This window comes from Larimichthys crocea, chromosome XVIII (genome assembly GCF_000972845.2).
Source record: "Larimichthys crocea isolate SSNF chromosome XVIII, L_crocea_2.0, whole genome shotgun sequence".
Classification (NCBI taxonomy): Eukaryota; Metazoa; Chordata; class Actinopteri; family Sciaenidae; genus Larimichthys; species Larimichthys crocea.
The window spans coordinates 2,840,401-2,860,143 of NC_040028.1; the positions used below are offsets into that span (position 1 = coordinate 2,840,401).

Consider the following 19,743-nt stretch of genomic DNA (forward strand, 5'->3'; position numbering starts at 1 on the left):
ATATAACACACAACATATTTTATTCTTATACTCGCTATTCATATAGACATGGATAAGTTTAAAAATCTATGAAAAATACAAACATGTTTATCATTTTTAGCCTGTGACCACCTCATCCATGCAGGTAACTCATCTCATGGGTAAGTCTAAGGTTCACTCTTAAACAAGTTATTTCTATAATAGATCTGCTATTCCCCACAGAGCAGGTAGAACAAGTAGGATTTGAAAGCTCCACATGTTCAGGTCATTAGCTGGGAAGCCATAGCCAGAGCAGCCCCATGTGGGGATTGACTCATAGTCTGTCCTCCTACACCACAGGCCATATATGATGTTTCACCCCTATGAAAGGCTCCCTATTGACATGATGAATGGCCTCAGCCTCACGGTGCAGCACTCGGGGAAATTGAGTCAGCCAGGAGGTCATCGCTCCAAGCCTGGTTTACGCATAAACATAATCATCCTAATATACACCCACAGGCATCGCTGGGTTAACACACTTACAGGCCACTTAGCTGAGCAAACTTTTCTGAAGAATCTATTCACATGTCTCAATGGGTATGTTGTCTGCCATGTCAGGTGTTTGAATTTTCAGAATGGCTGGCTTTTCAGAATGGTGAAGATCCTTTTTCCTGAGAACTTTGACTGAGAATTAATGCAATGCATTTTCTCTGTGCAGAGTGAGCTCTCAAGGTTTCAAATCCCTTTTCACTTTAAAAAAGGTGTCCTTGTACTTTGTACAACCATGTACTACTCCTCCTTTTTAAATTACCTGAGAGGCAAAACACATAGTGATGTGTTCTTGTGTATTAGTTTATTTAGAAAGTGATGCAAGTGTTATCATGTTATCATCATATTGTAAAAAAATTACGTATAAGTGAATTGTTGTGCTTTAAAAAAACACACACATACATAATACTGTCAAACAGAATATCAACATGAAATATGCTCAGCATACATTAGCTTCATATCACACACATCTCTAATATTTTAAGTGATTCAAATAAAGAGTATACAGTGAAATCAAATGATAATTCAGTCTGATGATGGGGATAACTTTGCTTTAGTTAATATTTGAAGGAAAATGCAGTATCAGAAATCTTTTTGTTGTTATTATGATCAGCATTTGTTTTTCATATTAAGACTGACCCTCTTTCCCTCTTCAGTACGTAAAGTATTAAAAAGAAATACGATAAATCATTCCTTTGCATTCCTGTGAGTTTTCATTTTGTGCTGTTTGCACAAGGTGTGTGCAACAGGAGTGGATGGGTTCCTGGTCTCAGCAAAACACTTGTGGTTGGTATTAAGCTCCACACCCAGAAGCCACCAAAACACACACACACACACACACACACACACACACACACACACACACACACACACACACACACACATACTTTCACAGCTGCTCTGTTTTTTCAAATGTAAAGTCACATGTTAAAGTGGAAAGAAACATGGTGAAACACTGGACACAACCCTGCAAAGACATATGAGAATCATTAGGTTATTTCAGGCATGTGTAAGCTCTTCCCCTTTATTTCTAAACTAGCCCGTCTCTTTCATTATGTTCTGAGCTAAAAACTTTGTGGGTGGATGTGGTTGAGGAGTCTGCTTCACGAGTATGTTGGGAGGAATATAGCAGATTCCAAACAAAGGATGTCTTAATCTCTCCAATTTATTTTGCCTGCACAGTTTTGGTCACATCCTAAACGCCTGACAGAGGAATTTCTGTTTCTATGTCTGCTTCCAGCTAGTAAGTGATATTGTGTCAACAGTCCTGCTTGAGTTGAGCGGTCTCTCAAATGCCAGCCCACTCTGCTGCACATCATCATTTTACATCATAATGAAGTCCTTCTATTAAAGTGTACTTTGTATAGATGTGTTTTGTATGCATGTGTTCTGTAAATGTGTATGTGTTTAACGTGTGACAGGTTCCTCTCTCACTGAGCTGAGTTCAGAGGTCAAGGGGTAAGGTTAAAGGCCATGGTGTTTATGAATACAGCCCTAGACTGGATGTGCTGCGTCAACAGAAATTCATTAGGGTCAGGATGTCACTGTGGACTGAGACACTGTTTCCCAAATATTTCCACCAGGTTGGTCTGTGGCAGAGTTGATAGAGAAGAGTGTTCAAATCAAACAAATGTTATCTGAAGCTTAACACTTCTCGTGTCTGTAACTGTGTGAGGTTAATGACTAATAGACATTTTGGTTTAAAAACAGACTTCAGGATGTGGCCATGTGCACTGAACCCAGACCATTTAAAAATTAAGAATGTAGCAGGCTGTCATTCATCCACATGCCACCAACTGTTCTATGAGGCAGATGAGAATCATCAGGACCTCTTCAGGAGCTCTAATTTTCAGAAAGAACTCAAGATGTCAGCGAGGTTTAACACTCATCCAGAAAGCCTTTGAACAGAACATGTGAGACACAGATGGGTGTGGGATGTCAGACTTTGTGAAAAGTTTGATTTTAACAGGGAGATGGGTGGTGCTCCGGTGGATGTCAAACAAACTGCAGTTTTTAAAAAGCTATTACAAGATAACTTAACAAAGAAACATCAAACTGTTTTTTCTCAAAGAGCTCAGGCTGTGCTGTTTGTTTTCAGAGATCTTCCTGCCGCTGTCTCGTCACCATTTTCTTTTTAATTTTTTCCAGCTGTAAGTAGCTCCGCCATTTCCTTCATGCCTTGTGGGACAATAACTTTAACACATACTCAAAACCCACTTTTGGTGTTTCTGTTTCAGTTTCATCCAGACAGACACCGTGGATGTAAAAAGAAGGCTGGCATAGAGACACAGATCTCCTCAGTAAAAGAAATCATGTTGTCAAGATCAGGAAATGAATGAACACATCATTTCTCAGGTCTGCTGGACACTGCATGTTGAAGTCAGTGGGTCAGCATCAGTTGCACATGTGAACGCCACATGCAGCACGTTTTCTGCTGTGACTTATGCATCTGCCTCCTTCAAGTATGTGTACTTGCATATGAATGCGGACCACCACTTATGTGACTGACTGTCTGAATGCAATAAAGATCTGATGGAAGTAAAATACATGGTTCCGCTGGCAGTCCTGGGAATGATTTGCACTCTGGCTCATTCACAGTGAAGTGAACAGCCTGTGTAGTAGGCAGAGGACTAAAGTGATTCTGCACATAGAGAATGTAATTACAGAGTAAATCTCTAAAGACCTCTTTAGTATAGCACGCATGTAGCAATCAGTGCTCTGTGTAATGACAGCACAATAAGATACTATAGAGAGAGTATATCCAAGTCCATCTTGGCAAGTTCAACCCACCATAGAGGGAGCACGACCTCTGTTGACTTTAATTCAAGCATGCTGACATCACATGAGCAATAACACTCCTGCAGCTGTTAATATCAGCCAAACATGCTTTAGGTTTCTATTCTGCTCTCATCATCCAGCAGATATCGATTTAACTGTAGTTTCACTGTCTGCATGTGACTCTGATATAACTTGTGAAGGCTTAATTGTTATCTAGACATGACGGAGAGGCCTGTAAACAAATAAACAGCTAGAGGTTTTGGTTGACAGTGGATAGCATTCTGGAGTACTTTTAATTGTCTTAGTATTATTTTTAGCGGCACATAATATACAGTGTGTTGCTTTTGCAGTGAGAGTGGATGTGGCTCGGACCTAGTGGTTAACTTTTCTTTACTTAGGCCTTAATTACAAGCCAAAGAAGGAAACTTTCTTAGAGGAAATGGAAAGAGTCTGATCTGGGCTAAAAGAACACATCATAAAAGAGCAAAGACAGTCAATGCAATTATATTATTCTGCCAATAAACATGTAAAGTCAACATTCATTTTTGCTTTTTCTGACTGTAAACAGTTAGAATCTAAGGGGTCGGCAACCTTTACCACTCAAAGAGCCATTTGGACCAGTTTCTCACCGTAAAGAAAGCACCGGGAGCCGCAAAACCCTTTTGACATTTAAAATGACTCGGCATGCAACGTTTTTTTACATTACATTTAATGACGTAGCATTGAAACTTCTGTTTTCTTCAGACACTTTTCTTTTCTTAGAATTCTCCATAGTTGGCCTACCTGGGGTTAAGAAATCGGTCGCTGCGGGGGTCAGACACTTTTGTTTTCTAATTCTTCATAGTTAGCTCTAGCTACCTGCGGTCTGGTTGGAACGTAGCTACTGTCTAGGTCCGAACGGTTCTGTAAGTTCAAGAATGCGCGCGCATAGCCAAAAATGTATTTTTAATATGGTTTATTAAATGTAACAATATCACTATAATCTTCATATTTAGAATTACATTTTCAAAAAACTAACAAATACAAGAAAAGTCGAACAAGATACTGTAGCGACCCTGCAGTATTGTTACAGAGTTCTGTGGTTTCCCATGGTGCGTGAATGCACCTGAATGAGAGCAAGGGGGCGGGGGAGCAGGTGAGAGGGGGAGCGCGCGTGTATGAGCGAGAGTGGATGGAGTACGGCGCGAGCGAGGCTGATGTGTGGGACCTGTGATGTCGTTTGGCGTGGTTATGGCCGACAATAACTCAGTTCTGTAACGAAACTGTTTGGCAATAAAAGCAGGTTGGCCAAATAACGCCTCATTATTCCTCACGCGTCCGGCTGGATGCTACAATACATTTTAATTTAATAGTTATCAATTCTTTTCAAAAGTCACAGGGAGCCAGATCAGAGGGATCAAAGAGCCGCATGCGGCTCTGGAGCCGCGGGTTGCCGACCAATAGATGAACAGAAAATGGGTGTTCAGCCTCCAAGTTTAAACAGCTCTGAGTTTCCTTCTAAATGATCTGTTTCTGGACACAGCACTAAAACAAGCAGCAGCCTTCGAGGTAGATGTGAAAAAAAACGGTCTACTAGGAGAAAATCGTGGATAGGGATGAGGTTTGGGGGCGTTTCTGTTGGCTTTAAGGAGGAACTTCACACTGAGTCTGATTAAGGTCATTTCTCTTCGCCGTGATCTGTCCAGCAGGGGGGCAGCGTGCCTCACTTTTCTGAATTGCGCTTTTAGTCCGCTACTTCATATGTTGTGCTTCAGTGAAAGCGATGACCATCGGGACAGAGACTTTACAAATGTGTTCCTCGTGAATGGGAGTTGCAGACTGAACTGGCGACTGAGGATCCCGTTGCAATTGCGTCGCCAAGAGTCCGGAGGCTGAGGTTTGTGTGTGTGTGTGGACATTTCTGGGAAAGCCTCCAAAGTTGAGTTTTACCAAGAGAACCCGGGAAGAAACACAAAGTACAGACTCGGCAACAGGTCTCTTGCATTTTGTCGGAGCCCAGAAGATCGTCTCACTGGAGGAAGGAAATAAACAATGCCCGAGGATTGTGTGCACAGAGTTATGGGGATGTAAACGTTAGACTCTGGAGATGTGACGTGGTCCAAAACTTTTCGACGAAATACTTCTTTTTTTCTCGGGGCTGAGGAATTATCACAAACTCTTGGATGTTTGTATAACAGAGATTATCTTTGCTGCTGACCAGCTCGGAGTATACTTGAAAACGGAAGTTCTGGATATAACTCTTTTACGCACAACAAACTCTTCTTTTTTTCTCCTTGACTGTCAAATAAAGAGCAGACAGTGAAGAGGCATGCTCTGAAATAAATCACTGGTAGACTAGTACGTGTCCTCCCTGCACACTCTATGTCTTCATCTGGAATTAATTGATTAACAACCCCCAATGGACTAAAGACGCGCCGGGTTCGCGGCTCCATCACTGGATCTCTATCTTTCCCTCAGTGTGTTTACTTTATCTGACACCTCGCCAGAATGCAGAGGGCTTTTGTGCTCGGTATAGCTCTGATATATCTGCTTACCTGGACAGGTGAAGCCGACAAACAGACTCACCTCAAACGGGTGCAATTGCACAGACGCGCGAGACACGGACGTGTCCACGTTGGCGCAGCGGACAGAGAGCGCTTCGTTGGTCGTGTGCGACCCGGGTTTGGTTCTGCAATTTCGGTGCACAGCACCATAAAGGGGGGAGATGTGCAGGCTGACGAGGGTGTTCCAGTTTCCGCCAGGACAGGGACTGTGCGGGGAAGGAGAGCAGAGGGTCTGGGTCTAGTGCCAAAAAGAGGGGTGGCAGGACAGATAGGCTTGCCTCGTCATTCGGACATACTACAAGATGAGGGCACCCCAGGAGCAAGAGCAAGAGTGGCCCGGATGCCCAGCAGCGCTGGGTCACCAAATCTGCTGGCCAGTTTCGCGGGAAAGAACCGCGTCCTGGTGATCACGGCCCCCCACGACTCAGATGGTTATTACCGACTGATGATGTCGCTTCTGAAACCAGATGTGTACTGCGAGCTCGCCGAGCGACATGTCCACCAGATTGTTATGTTTCACCAGGAGGGAGAGATGGGCGGCAAGGTGAGGAGGATCACCACGGAGGGGAAGGTAATGGAGGAGCCGTTGGACACAGCACTCATTCCCAGACTCATGAGCTTCCTCAAAATGGAGAAAGGTGAGCTGAAGGCCCTGAAGGAGGTGATGTTTGAGTTTTCTATCTGCGATTGATAATTATTCTCTAACTTCTCTGAAGTTCACTTTCTCTCAAGTTAAGTGAAGGTGCTTGTATCTGATGAAGTCCCTTTTAGTCTGTTGTTGTGACCAACCTGAGCTCATATGTGGTACACGCCTCACACGCAGCTCCTCAGCTGGATGAAAACATCTACCTGACACTGTTTCTATCCAAATCTGATCAGTCATATGATGACCTGCAGGTAAATTCGGGATGGTGCTGCTGAAGAAAACCCTGCAGGTGGAAGAGAGGTACCCCTACCCCGTGAGGCTAGAGGCCATGTATGAAGTGATCGACCAGTCACCAATGAGGAAGGTGGAGAAGCTCAGACAGAAAGGTTTTGTCCAGAAGTGTAAAGGGGCAGGTGTGGAGGGTCAAGTGGAAGAGGGCACGCTCACAGGTAATTATGTTGATCATTTGTACTTTTTCACAATTATCACAGGAGGTGGGGGTCTTCAAAAACATCTCTCTCTCTCTCTCTCTCTCTCTCTCTCTCTCTCTCTCTCTGTCTCTCTGGTGGAATCTAACCATGCAGATTTCAGTTACATTTGACCAGATTTTAGAAACGTCTGCCTCCACTCCAATACTCTGGTGGTGAATGTACTTTTGTGTGTAGTACACAGCATATAAATCCTTTATAAAAAAAAAAAGAAAAAAAAAGAAATGCATTTTCTTGTTACTCAACATCATCCACAGAACACGCTGACCACTGTTTTCATCAGAGGAAAATAGTTTCAATGAAAAATGTTTGTTTCGTGGATTAACAGGATATTGTTCTTGGGAAAAAAATGTCAATACAATTTCAGAAATGTTCTGCATGGCTCCTCTAGATATCACAAGTAAGGAGGCCAAGTAAAACATGCTTTTCTATGGAACTTGTGTTTTAAACCATGAATCTTACAGAAACTGAAAGAACTAGCTCACAAATAGGAAAGAACTTGAAGAAATCCAAAGAAGAAGAAGAAGAAGAAAATCTCTGATCTGTGTTTCTGTGTTTGTGGACCAGTAGATACACCAGCAGAAAGAAAACCAGGAAAGAAGATCCTAAGAAAGCCCACAACAACAACCATGGCTGTCACGACCACCACCACACCGACGACTACACGACCAACCACGACTACCACCACCGCCACAACAACTACAACCCGGCCCACCACTACCAGCACCACAACCAGAGCAACAACAACCACGACTAAAGCAACAACAACCACCAAACCCACCACTACCACCACCAGAAGAACCACCACAAAACGACCCACCACTACCACTGCCACTACCCATAGACCGACCAGAGCCCACACCACCGCCCTGTGGCTCCCAGCCCCCAGAACCACTGCTGATCCTTACTCTCACAACCGCAGAGAGAGGGAGAGGTACCCAGCTAAAACTACCCCGGCTGGAGATAACCGCACTGACAAGGACAGAGATCCACACAGCCGCAAGCTCGTACCACCCATACACAAACCCACCAGGATCAAACCCACCAGGAAGAAGAACGGGGGAGAGAAGGTGATCCAGTGATTCAGATTTAGCTCAAGTGTTGCAGACAGATTGTGTCTCTATAGGGATCACTTTACAAACATCTATTCAGCTTTGATATATAAAATCATATATAGAAAATGTTACTTAATAATAGAGTTTATGGGCTGTGGAATGGGCCTTTTAGTTTGGGTTGCTAACCATGGTTGATATGTAGCTTGTTACTGGTTATTCTGCCAAGTAAACTTCACTTTTGTTTAGTAGACCTACAAGATTTACTTTTCAATTTAATTTAATTCAGTTTTATTTATACAGCGCCATGTCATAACTTCAGTTATCTCATGACACTTCATACAGAGCAGGTCTAGACCGTACTCTTTATAATATTATTTACAGAGACCAACAGTTTCACCACTTGGTTGCAAGGAAAAACTTCCTTTTAACAGGCAGAAACCTTGAAAAAATGTATTTTTGCCAGCTAAAATGTATAAAACATTGTCTTGAAATGTCATTGTCATGTTATTTTAATCACTAGTGTAAATGCAATATGTGACAATTACTCTTGTCTAGTCTAAATAAACTACATATATTTGTCTGTGCAGGTGCTGACTAATGAGTATGAGGACAGGTATGAACCCAGCAAGCCAACAGTAAGTGATCCTGAGGAGACAGAAACCTTTACAGAGACCAGTCCCACCAAGAGCAAGGGCAAGCATGATAAGCTTGACAAGAAGAAGAAAAAGAATGACAAGGCTGCCAAGAAAGCAGAGAGGAGAGGAGGAAAGGCTGGGAAAGAGGGCAAGATCGGGGGAAAGAAAAATGGAAAGAGACTGTTGAAGTACCCTGAGAAAGAGGACTACCCAAAGCCCACTAAGAAGCCAACGCCCCCTCCAAAGGGATCTCTGGCCTCCTTCCTGGACTACTTTGAGAACAGGAGGCGGCTGCTGGTGAGAGCCTGACATAACTCAGTGTGCATAAGAGGCTTGCTACCACACACACACACACACACACACACTCTGTCTCTCAACCAGTTTTAAGATTACATGTTTACTTGCTTTCTTACTCAGAGTTGATGAGATGAGAAGATAGACACTGCTGTCATATTTGTCTGCTCAGTACAGAACAGTCTCTGCCACCAAATTACATGTGGTTAACATAAAATGATCTTTTCACAATGAGAGACAGGAAGTCAGACAAGTAAACTAGGTAATCAGAGCAGCGATGTAAGAAGTGTCTGAAAAAACATCACATTTTGTTCCGTCCAGTCCAAATACAGGACTACACTTTCATCCTTGAACAGCATCACAGTTTCTGTATCCTGCATCAAAGTGTGGAGCGAGTCATCTACAGGATATTACAGCTCCAATGAGAGGGGGTTTGTTTTCCAAAACAGAATACAGGAAAGTTATGAATGCCAAAAAAAATCAACATCATAATGGATTGTTGATTAATTTGTACCAGGCAGCAATCATTCACATGTTCCCTCCTTTTTTCTGATGTCAGTGCTTTATATACTGATGTGGTGTTTAATATGAATAGTTTGTGGAGCAGCCTTTCTCCATCTGACAGGCTGCACATCTGTGTGCGAGCAGACTGTGTGTCTCTGTTTTGCAGGCAGTATAGATTCTTATCACAGCAGTGCTATGGGCAGCATGGGAAAATATGCCCCATCCTCCGCCTGCAGGTTAATGTAAACATCACCTCTGCAGCACACTGCACAGGCCTGTGTGTGTGTGTGTGTGTGTGTGTGTGTGTGTGTGTGTGTTTTTCAACGCTTTCGCCAGAGAGACGCCTCACTGAAGAGGTATTTTCTGTATCTGTGTCTGGGTTTAGGCACTGCTCAACTGCTTCAGGAGACCAGCAGCAGGTCTGAATGTGTGAGATCTATAACATCTGAACTAAAACTTAAAGAAACAAGGTGGGGGATCTGGAGGAGGGGACACACACACACGCAGCTAGGAGACAGGAAGTGCATGCTGCATATTGGAATGCATTATCTTCTGTTAGCGAAAATCTGCATCTGATTATACATGACACTCTTCCACATCTCCCTCCTCTCTCTCCAGCTGATTACATCCCCCAGTGAGGAGAACAGTATGTATGTTCAGCAGAGGGACGAGTACCTGGAGTCTGTGTGTGAAATGGCCATCAGGAAAGTTTCTATCATCACCATCTTCGGCTCATTGACCAACTCCACCATGAAAATTGACCATTACCAGCTGGGTGAGTTGCTCCCACGTGCAGTAGATGCTGCAGTTCAATGTTTACCCATGTAACGCTTCCATCAGGGTGAGCAGATGCAGCCTCCGGTGGACTGTATCTTTGCAGTTGCTGAGTCATGCACCTACTCTGAATAATAGTTTTTAAGAATCCAAAGTCTCAGAGAATGTTTCCACTCAGAGCTGTAGTTTGATTTGATAAGCACTCGACTCAGTCTGTGGAAATCATTCATGCACATTCTAAAGTAAAAACGTATCAAAATATTGTAAATATTGAAACTGTAATGTAATAACAGCTCTTTGTGCTGACTGATTACATTCATGAATATTAGGATAGAGGCATTGCACATCTTTATTGCTGGTTGTGGCACTTTCATACTCACACCTACGTCATAAATAAGCTGCACATTTTGCATTTTTTTATTATTCCGACAGAAATTAGGAGCTTTGGTAAAAACATAGTTTTCTATTGTCTCCACTAGAGTATCTGTCTTTTACTCAGTGGGAGTCTTTAACACATTTTTGTCTACTGTGCTCTTCTCTGCTCCAGTATAAGTAGTAAATAAGTCAGGTATTCTGTTATTATATCAGCATCAGCTCAATGACCCAGATATAAATTGGATCCAAACACTGTATTCTCACCACATTGTCACACACAAGTTAAGACTCAGTAGTCAGTGACTTGTGACTTCACATCTACAGCTACAGTAAGTGCAGAGGAGATCTTCCTGTGGAAATGTTCTCCATACTAAACAGAGACAAGAGAGCCAAGAGAGCTGCCTCGTGCCACGTCTGCTGTCCTGTCCTTGTTTTACCTTCTTCGTAAAAGTAGATGCTTTCAACAGCGATCTCTACTCCAAGTATAACATTCAGAATGTACACAGACAATACTGTGTACTTCTCTGTGCAGGTGATACCAGACAGAGCTGACTTACAACGCCTGTGGTGTTCACTCTCTCCCTAACAGTATAATGCTATGAAATATTACACCTTTATTGTACTTTTAGTGATGAGATGGGAGTGTGTGAGTCCTCCTACAAGTGAGACGAGTTCAGCAGCTGTTAAAGTCCACTGCTGTCAGAATACCTTACTTGTGTATCATCCTAAACAAGGGGAGTAAGTCTACCTCCTCTAGAAATGATGTGTAAGCTGGAGACAGTTAATTCATCACACCCCCACTCACACCCACAGAGACACACCCACACACACACACACACCCACACAGACACACACACACACTCAATGCAATTATGACAATTATTCTCTTTTTTATTGCACTGCTAACGACATGTTCAAAAGTAAAAAGCACACTGCTGTTTTTATGAGATGTGCTATGTCATTTGTGCTTGGCAGCCCTTCATATTTATAGCTTCTCCAACCTGACACTTGGGTTAGTGCACGTTAACGTCCGGACATACAGACCCACTTTGTAAAACTTTATTAGTCTGTCACTCCACATGACAACAAGGTTTTATCCAGATGGAATGCTGGAAAAAGTGCAGCGTTGACGTCACTCACCCCCACCCATGCAAGGAATCGGTTACACTTTTGTTCCATTTACCGGCCAGACGGTCAGTTTGTGTGTTTTGGTGTGTGTGTGTGCATGAGAATACTGTATACAAACAACTGGTTCTTTCAGCGTCGGCCCTCCCTCCGGTTAGGGTGACCTCATAGAGTTTGAAATTAGAGTTGGTTGGTTGGTGAACAACATGTGTTGGACGTGGAACATGTTATATATGTGTAAGCTGTCTGACTGGGGTTTTCCTCATTTGCTCATTCACATTACACGGCGCAGAGTGGGTGAACTGACTTCCAAAAAACACTGTTCTGTGGTCTGTGTGTGTGTACATGTGCATGGAGGGAGTGGTGATTAAAAGTTTTTGCTTTGGTCTGTGTAAACGCCAGCTACAGTAAATTTAAAAGGCATGCGACCCTGCCAGATATCAGTGAATAAAAGCTGCTCTTTGTCGAGTTTGTCCCTGATTCACTCAGCATGTTTCCATTCTGCTCTTCACTGCACAGTCGACCTTGCTGTCGTTTCACACACGTTTTTCAAAGGAACATTTGTTTTGAGCTGAGAAATGGAAAACACATTTTACTCTGGAGAACACAGCGTGAGCTCAACACTCACATTCTGTTTGTGTTATTATGGTTTATTTGAAAGGAAGGAAATCATCTTTTATTTGTCAGATCTGACAACCGACTGTCTCGCAAACATTGTGTTTGATAGATTTACATTTTTCACTCGGATCTTTGTAGCAAAATATTAAAACCAAAGCTGAGATGTCAGAAGTTATTATATCTCATGTGTTTATGTATTTTTCTGTTTAGTTTTCACTGAATATGCTGCATAACATGAGCCTTTTCTGTACACAAAACATGAAAGCATGTTAAACGATCAGTCAGATCAATTAGAAAGTATGAATGCATATATTTAAAGTGTTTCTTATCACTGTCTCCTTTTATCTCCAGAAAATGACAAGCCCATGAAGGGTCTTCGTCAGGAGGACCTGGTGAACCAGGATCTGATCACAGAGCTGAGGAAAGAGTTTAGCATGACACATGATGACTTCTACATGGTCCTCACCGACACAGACATTAGAGTCAAGGTAAGGACTTACTCTTCATAACTTTGCCTCAAAGTTAGAGGCTGGAACCTTTAGATAGTAGAATAGTAGAATAGATCATAGAAGTGGATATATAATGTTCAATAATCCACTCATGCCATGGCTCTATGGATGATGTTTGGCTTTGGGGATCGTTTTACTTTTAATAAAGGATCTAACTAATAATAAAGATGTGGCCTTAGTCCAGTGAAGCCCAATAACCTTCTACATTCATGCATCTATAGTGTACATTCATATGTATAGAAATCTGTATGAGTACAGTATATTACAGCTTTTCTTCGTACTGCTGTCGGTTTGTTAGTCTTCATTCCGTTTACAGGTTCACCACTGATCTGCATGACACTTTCATCTTCTCTTCCTGTCTGAATGTGGACTGACCTGTCCCTGTACTACTGACATGCTGCCTTTAGCAAAACACTGTTTTAATTCACATAACATGACATTTGCCCAAAGCCTGTGTGTGTGTATGTGTGTGTGTGCATGCCAGGGTAAATCACCAGACTCTTTTTGGACAGATCCATCAAAGAGGCCAGTGTTCACCTCTCTGCTGACAGCGGCACAGAGTGGGAAGTCTGTGAACACACAAGGATGTGGGTGTGGGCATGAGACAGAAAGACAGAGAGGTGTGAAAGAGTGAGAACGAGCTGAGCAGGAGATTTAACATATCCTGAGGAAGGTGTGAGAGTCTGTGGCCATGTGCATTTTCTTGCATGTGTTAGATATCCATGCTGAGAATGCTTAACATTTCGTGAAATCACATGGGATGTTTAACCATCATGCCTTGCACTTCTTCCCAGAAGTTCTAAAGAATGCCTGTGATGTGGCGAAGGCCACAGCACGTCTACTAACACATTCCAACTCCACTTCACTTCATCACTCCATTTTTAACAGCTTCACCATTGTCTGAAGCATTGGGTTCTATTTTCATATCCTCTGTGTTGTTTCCACAGGCATATTGATTTATTTATCCTGTGGCTTCACTACATCTCAAATCAACCTTTGTGAAAGTATAACCACGTCTTGTTCTATTGTTAGCAATCCTATGAGGTTCCCATCGCCATGAAGGCTGTACTTGACTACATTGACACCTTCTCCTCCCGTATCCGAGAGATGGAGCAGCAGAAAAGAGATGGGGTTGTCTGTAAGAAAGAGGATAAGCCCAGATCTTTAGAGAACTTCCTCTCCAGGTAAAGGCTTCTCTTTAATACACCCCATGGCTAAAAATATGATGTTCTAGGAAGGCTTTCCACAAGATTTTGCAGCTCCCATCCAGCCACAAGAGCAATAATGAGGTTGACGATTCATGCTGGGTCATAAGACCATGCTGCAGCTTCAGTTCTTCCTAAAGATGTTGGATAGGTTTGAGATCAGGGCTTTTCCACACAAAGCTATGTCTTTATAGATAGATATTGTATTAAGTGTTTTGCTGAGGAGCTGGTAGTTTTAGAATTACTGGGTGGTCCTATGAGACTGCTTCGACTTCCATCAAACATCTGTAGCGTTACTCAATAATCAGCTGGACCATAATTTATAGCATTTACAAGCAGCACCAGGCAGATTGCGGCAGCCTGGTAAAAACCCTGCCGTAACTCAAGGCTGAATTGTTGCAATCACATATTTCCCTGAGATGTCGACACCAGGCAGGCTGTCTTTTGTTACCATGGAGACCTGGATTTCAACTCACTGAGATCTGGCAGGTTTTTCACCATAATTCAGGGTTGTCACCCTCTGGCAGTAACAGTACAGGAATAGTCAATGTAAGCACAAACTCTTGTTTTAGAACAGCTTTCACTGCTGTGCCACATAAATCCAGGATTAAAATCTTCTGTGATTGTAGGTTCCGTTGGAGACGCCGCCTGTTCATCATCTCTGCCCCCAATGACGAGGAATGGGCCTATCAGCAGCAGCTGTACGCCCTGACCAGCCAGGCCTGCAACCTTGGTGAGTTCACTCTAAATAGTTAAAATAAAACCATAAAGAAAACATCCAAATCACCCCCTTTTGATTTAACATGGTAAATATTTAAAATATCTGGCTGCTAAATGTTCCAATATGTTCCCCAGCTAGTCACTATCTAGTGTTGATCTGCCGTTTGGAGCTAGAAGTGGATATTTAGAGGTTTTTGCTGAAAAAATGACACTGTGAGAGTAATATGACCAGAAAAGTAAAGTTGCAAACTGAAAGATCACTGGAATTACAAGGATTGACAAGGATTGCAAAACTGGGTGATAATTCTCTGCGGGTTCATCAATGAGGACAAACATGCATATGCAAGTTATTAGGTTCTAAACCAGTTGAAGTAATTTTGAGAGACCCACAGACAGATGAGGCACAACTTCAAGCATGGAATGCAGAGATTTTTCATTTATTTGTAAATTTCTGTGTGTGTGTGTGTGTGTGGTTTATGTTCTTCAAAGAAGCAAACAAACATTCATCTTAACAGTAATTGCATTCAATATTAAACCAAAAGTAGCATGATGTGCAGCCTCCACCAGTCACACACATATGTACAGTAGCGATCATTACACACCAGCCACCTCAGGGAATATCTATGCTCACCAGTGAAAGAGGCCCAGTCCAGTCCGTTGAGATCAGGGCTCATCCATTACTGACTTAAAAGGGAAAAATCACAGCTACATTTTAACAGTTAGTTTCATGTTCAGTTCAAGATTTATTTAACTTAGATGTTCAGATTAACAGTTGTCCAATTTCTAATAAAGTCAATGAATTGATTATTGACTTTTTCCTGCCCTCTATTAGGAACCGTACTGACAGTATAGCTGACTGTATAGCCTCTCTCTACAGGATGTCTTAAAAAACGTACTTGGCAGGATATCACTAGAGCTACATTAGAAAATGAGACAATTGTATGATTTCAGTAAAATCATCCCTTTATTGTGTTTTCTGTTATGCTTTTAGTTTGCCATTGCAGTACCATTTTTGCACAGTCACTCAGTGTGGCGAGTGCTGTGAGGACTTTTTCCTTTTCTGTCCTCTATGTGTACTCAGTGGGAGTGGCTTGGCTCACACTGAGTACTTTTTCTGTGCTCCAAATGATTTCCTGCTGCTGCAGGCAGAAACAAACAAACAAAAAGAAAGGCTTAACTTCCGAGGAAAAATCTACCTGGAAGAGAAAATGTACCTTAGATTGAATCATCTGTTCAGATCAACAGAAAAGATGCTTTAAGTGATGATTTTAATACTGTGTTCACCTGTAGATGCATATTTTGAGTGATTGCATCTTACCAAAATGTGTGCATACTGTATGTGTTTGTTTGTTTGTGTGTGTGTTTGTTTGTTTGTGTGTGTGTGTGTGTGTGTGTGTGTGTGTGTGTGTGTGTGTGTGTGTGTGTGTGTGTGTGTGTGTGTGTGTGTGTGTGTGTGTGCAAAGAGGGATGTGGAAAAGGAGGGGCCATTGTGTTCAGTCTGAGGCTAACAGGCTTTTTTCTTTCCCTGACGACATCCTTTTCATTCTGTCAGTTAGTCAACTTTTCCACAGTTACTTAAATGTTATTACTGTGTATCTCAAAAAGAGACATTTATCTAAACTTTGCAAATCTCAACAACCTGACGTGTCGTACTGATTTATGTAAGATAAATGTAAAACTTTTAATAGGCCATGGTGAACTCCCCCCTCAGTGAAAAGCAAATACATGCTGTCATCTGGAGTTTCTCCCTGACTTGAACCTCATGTTCCACTCTTGTTTTTTATGAATTCAAGATTTCTGACATTTTCTTCCAGGCTCTTCCTCAGTGCACTCTCACAGTGCTTAAGCTAGTCAGGAACAGTGTTTATCACAATTATGACTTTGACTCTTACTCTGTAAAGTGTTTATAAGTTGGATTAATGAATCTCATGGATTTATTAATGGATAATAAATATGCATACTTGTTTTGTACTTTGTTTTTGATCTTCTGTCATTATGACAAACTGTTCGATCTGCAGTTAAAGGTGGGGTCAGTCGTACTGGAGAAATATAGTAAATTGTTTATTCCCAGGTCATCAAATACCGACGCTGTGCTGGAAATGAGACCCAATTATCAACCATCTTTCTGCAGGATGACTGACCCCACCTTTAATGTCAGTATGTCAGCAACTGTCTTAACACCAAGCTGAAAAGCTGTCCTCCACTGCCCTGTTTAGCCTGTTTCACCTTCTATCACAACCAGCATCACTGATGAGTGAATAAGTGAGTGGTGATTGGGTGGTGTTAGCAGTCTGCTTTGATGCACATTAACCACACCTAACTTAAATCACTGGAGAACAGCAAAAAACAGATTTTCAGGAACGTGCCGTTACGTTGTTGATAATACCTTGTAGGAATTTGTAAATGTTAAGCTGATGAAATATTTTTTTACCCAGATGCTCTGTGTCTCTTTTGGTCAGACAGTCAATATTTGCAGTCCTCAAATGAATTGAGTTATTTTTAACAACCTGGAACCATGAAGGTTTTTCCAATTTATGGTTTGTTACTGATCTCTAAAGCCTTTACAAAGGATTTATTAACCACTAAAAAAGCCTTTAGTTACAATATATGCATCAAGTCTGTCATAAAATATGCTTTATTAGACAGTAGTGACGTCAGTATGTACAGTACACCGTTTTTTCATGATGACTGAAGAAAAAAGCTTCTCTTGCTTATCAGCAGGCCCAGACCAGGGTCTGTGAGGAATTTTTTCCCCTCATGTGTTGCTCTTGGCTGGGCTGGCACCCAGGGCTGTTCCCTCTCTCCCTGCCCCCAGACAAAGGCCAGTCCTGCTGACTGGGCTGAAGGCCCGAGAGGTTTGATCCTGGTATTCAGCTCTTGGCTCTCTCCAAGTAAAGCCTGCGTTCTCCTGTGTTTAATGTGGGCTTTCTCGCTTCAGAGGAAACAGCTTTTTGGCAGGACTCTTTGGACCACCACGCTCTCCTCCCTTTACCTAGAAACCAGTGCTTAGGATGGTTCCAATAATAAACAACCACAGTGAAATCAGCTTGGATAAGCAGAAGGTTAAAGAAGTGGATGAAACAACATTTGCCTAGAATATTACAGACACGATCATCTTAAAGCACTTTGAAGTCTGACTTTAACTGTAAGATTTTTGCTTCCCTCTGATCTGTGTTGTCACTGTGCTTGTCGTTGTCATGGTGACACAGGTCTGAGGCACATCGCCATTCTGAAGTTAGTCGGCACGGAGCCGCCGGATATGGGCGGAGTCTTGGAACTCTATCCTATCAATGGTAAGAACTTCCTCTTAAGCATAATGAATGGGAATGTGGGTCAGGCATGTCACACACACACAGTATCTCCTTTTACTGAATGCTAACAGCAGTTATTCTCTTCACAGTAAAGAGAATCTAAACTTAAAGGTCCACTTACTCCACCATCCTCAGAGGACCTACAAAGATTTGTTATGTAACAAGCACAGTGCTGCAAAATGAATAATTTCTTTCATCCCGTGGCCGAGTAGATGTTGCTCAAGAAGTCTTAATCAGACCAGGTGTGAACTTTACTGGGAGCAAAGAAATTGGAGTCAGGCATGTAAGACTGTAGAAACTGGAGCTGTTGCCAGTCGACACAACTTGTTGAGGTTTCTGCTTTTGGTGTTCGAGCTAAGCAGAGACACTGTAAATATAAAGCAAGTCTGCAAAGGAAAACATGGCTGTGCTCTCTTGGCTGCTAAATGAAAATATGTGTCTCATTCCCAACCTGCTCCATCCAGGAAGTGCTACTGTGGAGCGTGAAGGGCTGCCAGCCACCCTGGTGAAGGACATGAGGAACTACTTCCAGATCAGCCCAGAATACTTCTCCATGCTGCTGGTAGGGAAGGATGGCAATGTTAAGTCCTGGTACCCATCACCCATGTGGTCCATGGCTATCATCTATGACCTGGTAGACTCTATGCAGCTACGCAGACAGGAGATGGCCATTCAGCAGTCACTGGGTATGCGCTGCCCTGAGGATGAGTATGGTGGCTATGGCTACCATCAGCATGGATATGAACACGGTTACCAGGATGGCTATCACCAGGGTTATGGTTACTAACCTCACCCAGCTGGTTCTTAGCTCGTAACCTTTTTTTAAAATGTTTTCTACAAATCCTCCACCAGCCAGCTGGCTCACATGGAGTGAGGAGTCCTTGAATGTTTTGTAGCACTTAGTGGAAGCCTCAAAACTGTTGCTTTCACCTATCCAGTTCTTTGATATATAGCATAGTATGCTGCAAGTAATGGTATTTTGCAAGGGGTTTCAATCAGAGCCGGTTAGTCAGTGTGTAGATGAGCCAGAAGGGTTCAGGGATCTGTTGTGTGTTAGTTTTTGTCATGTGTCATTTGAAACAAAGTGTTTTGCACGTTATATTATCTGTCTCCTTCACATGCCTTCCAGGTCAAATTTACATACTCATGTTATCAGCACAGACCTTTATTTTGTAGATAATGCGCTAAAATAATACATATATGTATTTATTGGACATCTGTTGCATTTGAGGTGGTTATCGACTATTGTATGAAAAGAAGCTATCACATTATTTCTCTTTTTGTAAAGTTTCTGTTGCTACACAATGTTCTTATTTATACTCTTTTGTGCTACATGACAAATAAACATTTGTTTACTATCAGCGATGGTCTTTGAGCTGCTTGCTGTGCACAGTGTATCAACAATCACCTGTAAAGTTTCACTTTAAACTCTTATTTGAAGCTACATCTCCTCCTAGTGGTCTAATAAGACATGAAGGGAAATTACTTGACTGTATATTTTATTGGCCATTTAATAATGAAGACAATCTGTTCATATATTAAGACAGACACATTTAAGCTGTATTTCAGTATGAAATACAGAAAAGTAAAGATGACTTTTGTCCTCCTCAACCTCATGGTCCCTTCAGAAGTTCCAAAAAACAAATAGGGCAGCTA

At 42.2% G+C, this 19,743-nt stretch overlaps 1 protein-coding gene across 2 annotated transcripts; it reads left to right on the forward strand.

Annotated features, from left to right (window-relative positions):
• Nucleotides 1–4,789: 4,789 nt before the first annotated feature.
• Nucleotides 4,790–19,448, forward strand: ccdc80 (coiled-coil domain containing 80). 2 transcript variants are annotated; one of them, XM_027291011.1, is made up of 10 exons: nucleotides 4,790–6,466; nucleotides 6,726–6,923; nucleotides 7,530–8,032; nucleotides 8,605–8,949; nucleotides 10,069–10,225; nucleotides 12,694–12,830; nucleotides 13,884–14,035; nucleotides 14,686–14,789; nucleotides 17,986–18,069; nucleotides 18,552–19,448. In XM_027291011.1, the coding sequence occupies exons 1-10, from the start codon at nucleotides 5,773–5,775 to the stop codon at nucleotides 18,872–18,874; spliced, it is 2,697 nt and encodes an 898-aa protein (XP_027146812.1). In that variant the 5' UTR covers nucleotides 4,790–5,772; the 3' UTR covers nucleotides 18,875–19,448. The 2 variants fall into 2 exon arrangements, with proteins under 2 accessions (XP_027146812.1, XP_027146813.1); XM_027291012.1 differs by having other exon boundaries at nucleotides 7,533–8,032.
• The last annotated feature ends 295 nt before the right edge of the window (nucleotides 19,449–19,743 follow it).

Excerpts from the sequence above, each read along its gene's own strand:
- ccdc80 (XM_027291011.1), top strand. The coding sequence starts at position 5,773 with ATGCAGAGGGCTTTTGTGCTCGGTATAGCTCTGATATATCTGCTTACC. Across the intron at positions 10,226-12,693 it reads AATTGACCATTACCAGCTGG|AAAATGACAAGCCCATGAAG; the intron begins GTGAGTTGCTCC and ends TTTTATCTCCAG. Across the intron at positions 14,790-17,985 it reads CAGCCAGGCCTGCAACCTTG|GTCTGAGGCACATCGCCATT; the intron begins GTGAGTTCACTC and ends ATGGTGACACAG.